We start from the raw sequence: 10,409 nt of genomic DNA on the forward strand, positions 1-10,409 counted from the left end.
TATTCTTTTCTAAGTTAAGTACTCTCTTAAATTTTTTAGCTCAAGATCATGAAGTCCAAAGAAGTCAAGTAATCTGCTTCAGATTTCACTGCTAGATAACCAATTAAACTATTTAGGAACACTGAGTCACACGGTGGTATTCTCCTCAGGGGTGTTTCTCAAACCTGCCTGCACATTCAAATCAGCTCAAAAAACAAAACTAGGGGCACCTGGGTGGCTCAGTTAAGCGTCTGGCTCTAGGTTTCAGCTCAGGTCATGATCCATGGCTTTGTGGGTTTGACCCTGCATAGGGCTCTGCGCTGGCAGTGTGGAGCCTGCTTAGGATATTCTCTATCTGCTCCTCCCCTACTCACGCTATCTCCCTCAAGATAAATAAACTTAAAAACAAAACAAAAAACTAAAACACTGATATAACACAGAGAGGTCTAGGCCTTATTCCACGACAATGAAACTGAAATTCCGGGTGGAAAGTGGGGTCTGGGTATCTGGAATTTGGGGGCCAGGGGCACAGGTGTGGGGAACTTCCCAGGTGAGTGATCCCAGCCAGGATCAGGAGCCCAGCTCTAGAGCAGTAATCCCCACTGGGGCAATAATGCCCCCAGGGGACACTGTAAAGATATTTTGGGTTCTCATGGGAGGAGGGTACCACTGGCATCTAGCTGGTAAAAGCCAGGAATGCCGCAAAACATCCCTTCTACCACGCGCAGGACAGTGCCATTCAACAAAATGTCAACAGTGCTGAGGTTAAGTAACCCTGCTCCAAAGTCACACTGTTCCTGTGTTATCTGATCTGCTTTTCATTTTACTTGCTTCTGAAGATGGATGCGAACACCGAAAATTAGTCAGCTGCTGGTAAACTACTTTAAAATCTTGCATACTTAATTATTAAGGCTTTAGAGAGTCCAGTATTTTCAACTCCCAGCAGTTGAGACTAAGGTTTATAGGATTAACACAGCCACAGTGGAAAGCTTATGTTGATAAAGAGAGGCACCCAGCAGCGGCTGGCAGAACCAAGAAGTCCACTGGGAGCAATGTCTGGCCTCCCTCTGAGACAGGCTAGGAAGACACTCCCTTCTGACCACACCTGAGTTCTCAAGCAGTCCTACAACTGTGAGATGGAGAGAATTAAATAAGCAGCCATAATAAAAAACGATTTGGGGATGTGGGCCTCTGAGAGAACTAAGGCGGGGGGGGGGGGTCTTAAGGTGCCCCAGTGAGTCCTACTTGGGGTATGTACGGACTGTTGGGCAACCTACCTTGGGCACGTGGCTGGGGCGGGGGGCGGGGGGGAATCATGCCAAGACGTGTGCCTAAAATCAGGCCAGTGTAGGTATTAGAACGTTGTTACTTGGGAGAACATTTGTGTTCTTTCTTCTTTCCCTAGAATTGAACTCTGAAACTATATGCTGAAAAAGCAAAGTAGGCCAGCTGCACGTTCCTGCCCTTTGTTCCCTCTGAACAATACTTGTGCAAAGGGGATCTTGCATGGATGAAGAAGTAACATTTGTCCCCTCTAAATCAAGCTGCTGCACCAGGGAATCGATTCACAGATGGGAGGCATCAACTGAATGAGATCTCCAAAAGATGCCAAATTTTTCAGGCTTAACAACAAAATTTTCAGGTCTTAAAAAAACAGCCCAAAAAAAGCCCCATGGATTAAACAGGAAAAAATAAATAAAAACAATCTGAGTGTGGGGGAAAAAAAAAACAACCACAGTAATACGATTTTCTTGTGCTACTAAATGAGAATGAGGAGTGTACTGTTAGGCTGGAGCAGATTACGTGACCATTTGGGAATATACTGGAAACACTGATTTATGGGCATTGACTAGATTCCTAAACTTTGGATCACCTACTCTGCCCCCTTTCTAATACAGTCTCTTTCCTGGCATCTCCAAGTGTCTTTAACAAGTGACTGCATTCCTGCCTAGATCTCAGGTGGGGCTATAACTAAATCATACTGCAAAGAGTTCTAAAATTATAAACAAGCAGCTATATTTAGAAATAGGAACACAGTTGCTTGATAAAATTGCTAACGGTGGAAATGACAGCCTTAGAGAACACTTGAAAATTAATCATAAAGTTAAATACACAGCACACAGAGGTCCCAATCAATACTCTGGAATGACCTACTGCAACACTACAGAAATGCCACAATTTTAAGCCTTACTCTTGATCTGTAATATTCTTAAATAGCTGGCCCGACTGGTAAATATTTTTAAGTATAACCGCTCATCTCTGGAATTATTTTACATGCAAAATAATTTTTCAAGAAGAAATGTTTACTAAACATCTACTACATGCTGGATTTCATGACAAAAACAAATAAAACAAGCCTCCTAACCTGAAGCAGGTTAAATTATGAGGGGAAACAACTCAGTACCTATAGGAAAAGTGCTGTCACAGAAATCATCTTCTTCCTCTCTCTAAACCTGCTCCTTTGGCCTCATGGTCCCGAGACCAGATGGCAGTTCCAGTCCCAGAATCCTGGAACTCCTTTTTCCTCCACCCCTCCTTTCTATCCCTCCTTCCACTGCCCCAGCATCTGGCCTCCAGACTACTGCGACAGCTAACTGGTCTTTCTGGCTCTGATCTTGTCCCACTGACTACAACAACCAATTTCAAATTCAACGACCACTCTAAAACGCATATCTAATCAGGAAGATGCACTGCTTGCGACTTCACATCAGTTATGTGACATCAAATTCAGCTTTCCTGACCTGGCACACAAAGCCCTCTGTGATCTGGCCCCTGTCTACCCCCCAGGCTAAATTTCTACCACACCTGCCTTATACTATTAGACAAATGATTGAAGTTTCTCTCCTCAACACTCACTTATCCGCCTTTATTGTCCACTTGCCTATAACCGATCCCAGACTTCCCCCAAACTGAATATTTATTTAGCTCCAGGGTTACTTCTTCCAAGAAGCCATCTCTGAGATGTGTGTCTCTTCAGGTTGGGCTAAGGGGCTTCCGTAACACCCTGCAAATACCACAATCACTGGCAACCAAACTCAAGCGCGGTGAGGCGATTAGCAAGATCAGCATCATCTGGGATCTTGTCAGAACACAGTAACTTAGACCCCTCCCACACCTCCGCAATCAGAATCTGCATTTTAACAAGATCCCCAGGTGATCTATATGCACAAAAGGGTTGGGAGGCACTGTTACAAGAATCCATTTGTAGATCTGTTTCTCCTATCAAGTGAACAGTCTCCAACTTTAGCGTGTAGGAGTACCCCCTGGGATGCTTGTCGTAATGCACACTCTCGGGCCCACACAGAGTTCCATACAGAACTGGGGGGGGGCCCAGGTATGTGTATTTTTATAAGCATTTTATTTTATTTTTTTATTTTTATTTAAAAAAAAATTTTTTTTATAATGTTTTTATTTTTGCGAGAGAGAGAGACAGAGCATGAGCAGGGGAGGGGCAGAGAGAGAGAGGGAGACACAGAATCGGAAGCAGGCTCCAGGCTCTGAGCTGTCAGCACAGAGCCCGATGCGGGGCTCGAACCCACAGACTGTGAGATCATGACCTGAGCTGAAGTGGGACGCTTAACCGACTGAGCCACCCAGGCGCCCCTATAAGCATTTTATGATGTCACTAATGCAGAGCCTCCTGCCACGGTCATCACACTGAGAGACACACTGCTGGACTGTGATTTATTTCAGATAAGGGAGGGAAGGAGAGGGCAGAGTGGTTGCTACATGGTAGTCAGCTACATCACAGGCTACATAGGGGAATATGGAAGGACCCGTGAACAGAAAGACTAGGTTGATTGTGGTGTCTTCTAAAATAAAAACCAAATGACTAAACCCTTCCTGGAGAGCAGCTGGGTCCATAAAAACAACATACACAAAAAATGGTCAGTATTTAGTCCTTTGATTAAAAAAACAAAACAAAATAAAACAAACCTACCCTACCCTAACTTCCGTTACCCAAATACAATTGGCAACAGCAACTCCCAACCAAACAACTTTCTAAATCACTTACAAAAAAGAAACCTGTTAATGCACAAAGCTCACAATCCAAGGTTAAATATTCAGCTGAGTTAACTAATAACTACCACCTTTCAGAAATTCGTATGAGAAAAAGCCACAGGTAAAACTACAAATACTTTATTTTCATAAAGGCACAGCTATTAGAAAAATTAAAATGTAGTCCTATTTCTAAGACTAAAAGAAACAGGGAAATGAAGGAATTTTGCCAAAATGGTGGGTCAGAAAATAAGTGTCTAAATGTCTAGCCTGTTCGGAGCCTTCCAAAGAGTCCCGTTTCATACCTATCAGTAAGAAGGAACACAGGACAACCACAAGCACTGGTTTCGGACTGTATGCCTGTACCCAGACACACAGCAGGCACTCAATAATTGTTTGTACAATAGCAATACTGAGTAAGAATTGTGACCTAGCCAACACATTGTTTTACCTGAAAACTCTGGTATCAGTAGAAATTTTGTGACCAGTCACCTTTGCTTAAGAGGTCAAAGACCCTTCACAAGCATCTTCAAGTCAATCATGAATCACACACACCTACCACAGAAGAACTTAATGCTAAACCAGGAGTGTGAATCAGCAGAGAAAAACTGAAAAACTGTTAAAAAATCAATACAAAAACTTCTATGTACAGATGATCTTCAATGTGGCTACTAAGTGTGCTGTAACAAAACAAGAAATGATACTCTACTCAAATGATAAACATTAGACATATTAACTAATGCACCAGGACGTTATACATGATTATCTAATATATGATGCCTGGTGTAGATTCTAAGATTGTATTAAAGTTGTTAAATCAGTTCAGTTTTTGCAGTTTTACTTATTCTATGAGCACCATTACACAGTTTACCAACATGCACTAGTATATATATATGGTTTTGTCCATGCTGGAATTTTAAATAGAGCAATCAAACACTGGCATTTAGAAAATGCAACCACAGACCTAAAATGATAGCTACAACTTTAACAATCACAATAGAGGTTTTTTATCCAAATGCTTCAAATTCACATAAATTTTTTACTTTTTTAATGTTTATTTATTTTTGAGAGACAGAGCGGTATTGGGGGAGGGGCAGAGAGAGGAGACACAGAATCAGAAGCAGGCTCGAGGCTCTCGACTGTCAGCATAGAGCCCAACGTGGTGTTTGAACCCATGAATCGTGAGATTATGACCTGAACCAAAGTCGGACACTTAACGGACTGAGCCAGGCAGGCGACCCCCAATTTCACGTAAAATTAATCCCCCTAAAATGTGATTTATTAATATCATTTGTTTCATCCCATATCATTCAGTCAATGGAGTCAGTTTTGAAAACCTTAATTTAGGTCTAGGGATGTGCTCTGCTAGCCAATCAACACCTATGTATGGATAAAAGAATATACGTAACGCTTCGCTCTTTCTTTAGCAAGAATGTGTTCGTCCTTCAGGGCTCATCTCACACAACTCAACAAATATTTACTTAGTGCCTCTTATACGAAACTGTATGTCTTGTTCAGCTGTACTCCAGTACCTATCATAATAAATTTGTAGACCACGTAGGCAGAAGGAATCTGTAAACCTTCCAAAACTGACCCAGTCATGCAGAGTTCAAAATACACCAGGGAATCAGAATTCAGAACATATGGAGAGATGAGAGCAGAACCAATCTGCTCTCGTCTTAGCCCGTCCCAGGCAGCTTTGGAGGCTCGCTTCAAAACCCAGCAGTGCAGAGCAAAACCGCCTCCTTCTCCTCGTCCCCAGACTTTTACTCTGAATGACTAATTCACAGCTTCTTAGCCGCAGCCAAATCACACTCCTCAGCCAACTCCAACTCACAAGGCTACAGCAGATACACTTTTCACAGCCTGCTTTACGGAACACTGCACCTCTTCCGCCAACCTTCTCCTATCTTTCTATTTACAATTCCTGGAAAGTTCATTTCTCCTCAAACCTTTATAGGCTTTACGCCGCTCCTACACCTCAAACATCATACAGATGTTCAGTGCAGAGTTAATAACGTTTTGCAGGAAAGGGGAGCACAGGACAGGCTATCTAAAATACGGAGACAAAATGGTTTGTCTTTTCCCTTTTACACTCGGAAGTAATGAGGCCAAGCGATTCAGAGCCTACGAGAGGAAGTAAAAAAGGAAGCTCAGAGTTGACCGGAAAAATGGTTGGGAAGAGAAAAAAGGCGGAAAATGGAGATCCCACAAGGCCTGGCCTTACGGCTCCCCCAGTCCCCCCGCCGTAGCTCGGGGGAGGAGAGCCACGGCAGACCCGCCCGAGAGGAGAGGCACCGGGCAGTGCCGGGTGGGCGGCGGCGCAGGCTCCGCGGCGCCTTTCCGCTGCGGCCGGGCTCCGTCCCCACCCCGATGACCACGGCCACCAATCACCTGCTGGTCTCGAGCGAAGAATAACGCTCAGGCAAGACCTGGAGGCAGCGCTGGAAGAACCGCACGTGCCGGTCTCGCAGGAAATCCAGCCGCTCTCCCTCACCGCTCCCCGCCGGACGCTCGTCCTCCGTGGCCGCCATGCTGCTGCGGAAGCGACGTCCGCCGCGACCCGGAAGCAGTTGGCGAGCGTCGTGAAGGAAGCCCGAGGGGCGACTCGTGGCTGGAGCGTGGGGATGGGGCGAGCGCCGGGGGGGGGGGGGGGGGGGGGGGGGGGGGGGGGGGGGGGAGCTGACCCGGTCTGTGGTTGAGCTTCCTCGCTGTTGGCGGTCTTTCGCAGCACTTTAATCCCTCAGATTTCTCTCCAGACTCAACCTTTTCTCTTCCGAGCCCTACAGGATTGGGGACCCCTCTTAAGCCTTGTAAAATTCAGCCCACAAATCCTTCCAGAACTTGTATCCTCGATAATTGGGAGGAAGTCCAAAGCTCCTAGTTTGCTTTGAGAAAATCACGGCCCTAAAGGGTGGTATATATGAAAACGGATGGATCAGAATAAATTTGCCAACACACCTTTTTGGAAGGTCACAGTTTTAAGCTGAATGGGTAGGGAAACTAAACCTTCAAATCCATCTGTGGAGATAAATGTGTTTTAAATAATTATAGACGCTTCAAAGGTTCAGAGACATTCCTAGTCTCTCTAGAATACCATGAATCACTTTAAAAAAATATATATATATATATACACACACACACACAAATGCAATATACACAGAAGATACATATTCCTAAGTGTGTGCTTCAAGTCTTTTTTTTTTTTTTTTTTTTAAGTTTATTTTTGAGAAAGAAAAGGAGAGCACAAGGAAGGTAGGAGCAGAGAGAGAGAGGGAGACACAGAATCTGAAGCAGGCTCCAGGCTCTGAGCTGTCAGCACTGAGCCCCCAAGCAGGGCTCAAACTCACAAACGGTGAGATCATGACTTGAACCAAAGTCTGAGGCTTAACGGACTGAGCCATCCAGGTGCCTCTCTTTTGCAAGTCTTAAAAAGATTTTACTCTTCATGCTTGAGTCAGTGTGTCATCTAGTAGCAATGTTGCGTCCATTTGCCATATCACAAAATGTTCAACTACCCGTATGTTACAAAATGAAATAAGATGCTATTTTTTTTTAAAAAGAGGATCTTAATTTGCTTCTATCATATATTATTCCCTTTAAAAGTTCATGAGGCAAGGGGCGCCTGGGTGGCTCAGTCGGTTGAGCTTCCGACTTCGGCTCAGGTCATGAATCTCATGATCTGTGAGTTCTAGACCGGCGTCTCGCGGTCTGTGAGTTCCAGCGAGTTCCAGCCCGGTCTCAGGCTCTGTGCTGACAGCTCGGAGCCTGGAGCCTGCTTCAGATTCTGTGTCTCCTTCTCTCTGACCCTCCCCCATTCATGCTCTGTCTCTCTGTCTCAAAAATAAATATTAAAAAAAAATTTTTTTTTAAAAGTTCATGAGGCAGTCTTTGGGGGAAAAAAATCCACCCAAAGGACAGGCCTGAACCCAGGTTCTTCATAGTCAACTAAGCAAGAGAAGTTTGAATATAATTTTGATTGTTCACTTTCTTAGAAAATCTACTACTTAAAATAAGTACTGCGTGGGCAGGAATTGTCTTCTACTTATTCAATAACCCAAAGCACCTAATTTTAGGCCCTAGTAATTACTTATTCACTGACAAACTGCATTAACAAAGGGCTGGGTATGGGCAGAGGGCTGTTCTGGGTGCCTCCTTACAAATAGGCCACATTGCTTGGTTTCCAGGTATGCCCAGCAAAGAGGAGTTTTCATTTGGTGATTACAGTTGAGATCTTTTTCTCACACTTACAAACATGTCTGAAGATGTTCAAAATGGAGTCATATCACACACATTTAACTAGAAAGAACAATGCAGTCTATAAATGCTCTGAAAGATGATCCTACTCAACTGGGCCCTTAATGGGAACCCAAATATTTCATTTGATTCTCAGCTCAAGAACCAGCAATCTCATCCAATTCAGAGAGCGCAGACTCACTGAGAATAATATCATATGCCTACTAGGTACAGAAAGGGCTTTTGAGGGGTGATTTTGACCACACAAGTTGCTGACGCATGCATGACAGAATCTAACCTCCATGTAAAATGCCACTCTACATGATTAGGTAAGAAGTATAATTAGCTCAAGTTTTCAAAGTATAGGAATGATACAACATCTATATAATGGAACATTGTTCAGCCATTAAATAATGTTGGAAATATATAGAAACAGAAAAGTATGTGTAACATAATGTTAAGTAATTTAGTATAGTAAATAAAATGTACTCTACATAGTTATTTTATTTTAGGGTTTATTTTGAGAGAGAGAGAAAGAGTGCACACAGCAGAAAGGCAGAGAGAGAGGGAGAGAGAGAATCCCAAGCAGGCTCCATGCTGCCAGCGCAGACCCTGATGCAGGGCTCAACCTCAGAAAGCATGAGATCACGACCTGAGCCCAAATCAAGAGTCGGACACTTAACTGACTGAACCACCCAGGTGCCCCTCTTTGTAGCTACTTTAAGATATGCAGGTATATTTTTGGAAAAAGTTACCCTGGAGCGGTAGAATTATGGGTGCTTTATTAATATTTTCCCTTTAGGGTTTTTTCTAAATTTCTTATTCCTATCTTTTTTAAACCAGTATAAGAAATGCTTATTTTGCCCTTCTATGAGCCTGTAACTGAGATATTATGTTTATTCTACATCCTTTATATAAAGGAACCATATAATAAATCCCTCACTTATTTTAGACTCAGAAGGACTGGTATTGTCAAAGAAAATCCCATATTTTTATTAAGAAACAAACCAAAAAACAGACAAAAAGCCATAAGAATCACAGGACCTGGTATGCTTCCCTTAGATGCAGGAAATGGAGAGCTGCCTTTGTGTGCAACAAAAAGCAACATGTTCAAAAACCATACATAAGAAACCTTCCTTTTGGGTATCTTGTAGTAGTTTCATTCAGTTTTTAAAATCCGTTGTCCACTTCTATATTTTATTTCTAAACTGCCTCCAATCATTTAATAAAAAGAGTTCTAGAGAACAAAGACTACAAATAAAACAGGCATTCCTCATTAAGGATATTTTATGTTATTTCTCTCATTTTGCAGCAATAATTGTGTAATCAGAATTCAGTCTCCAAAATTTGGATGTCATCTACTTTGACTATTAACTGTGAGATAAGACAAGGTTTTGGCCACTACTAATAGTAAATTTCTAGGTCAAATGACCTAGATATGTCAAATTACAATTAAAGATATTCTAAGAGGAGCGCCTGGGTGGCTCAGTCGGTTGAGTGGCTGACTCTTGATTTCAGCTCAGGTCATGATCTCTCGGTTTCATGGGTTCGAGCCCAGCATTGGGCTCTGTGCACAGTACAGCGCAGAGCCTACTTGAGATTCTCTATCCCCCTCTCTCTGCCCCTCCCCTACTCACGCTCTGTCTCCCTCAAAATAAATAAACTTGAAAAAAAAAGATATTCAAAGAGAAAAATTAAAAGCAATGAGTTTCCTACATTTACCATGGACATGGTACCATTCCTATACGATAGGAACTGATTAAAAGTAGGAACTAAGATTTTATAATATGAAAAGTTGAGTCAAACTAAGTTGTGTTTTCATGCACATAAATTTGGAAATGTTAAAATTCAATCTTTTCACCAAATATTTTGAGCCAAACAGAAGCAGTAAAAAAAACTGCACCAGCCAGGAAGATGTGAAAGACACAAAGGTTTTATAAATGTGTGAAGTCCAGAAAGGCTTTTTTCCCCTTTAGGCAAATTTGGAATAGCTAAAGGAAACCAAAAAGATATTAAGAATACAAATAACAGGTTATATATGAGGGGAGGCATATTTTTTTAAATAAATATTCTCTATAAAACAAAGCATGCTTCAAACAAATACAAAATGTTTATTACACAAAAATGTAGTAACTGAACAAACGGCCAATTTGTTAAACTTAGAAAAGTATCAACTTATTTCCAAAAAAAAAAAA

General features: G+C 42.4%; 1 protein-coding gene across 1 annotated transcript in view; it reads right to left on the reverse strand.

The window, feature by feature from the left end:
• PGGT1B (protein geranylgeranyltransferase type I subunit beta) overlaps nucleotides 1-6,527 on the reverse strand; it is a 62,177-nt gene extending 55,650 nt beyond the window's left edge. Inside the window, exon 1 of the mRNA XM_042982515.1 lies at nucleotides 6,373-6,527. Coding sequence (XP_042838449.1) covers nucleotides 6,373-6,512 — 140 coding nt within the window. The 5' untranslated portion in view covers nucleotides 6,513-6,527. The remainder of the gene's footprint in view (nucleotides 1-6,372) is intronic.
• Between the last annotated feature and the right edge of the window lie 3,882 nt (nucleotides 6,528-10,409).

Source organism: Panthera tigris, chromosome A1, assembly GCF_018350195.1.
Source record: "Panthera tigris isolate Pti1 chromosome A1, P.tigris_Pti1_mat1.1, whole genome shotgun sequence".
Lineage (NCBI taxonomy): Eukaryota > Metazoa > Chordata > Mammalia > Carnivora > Felidae > Panthera > Panthera tigris.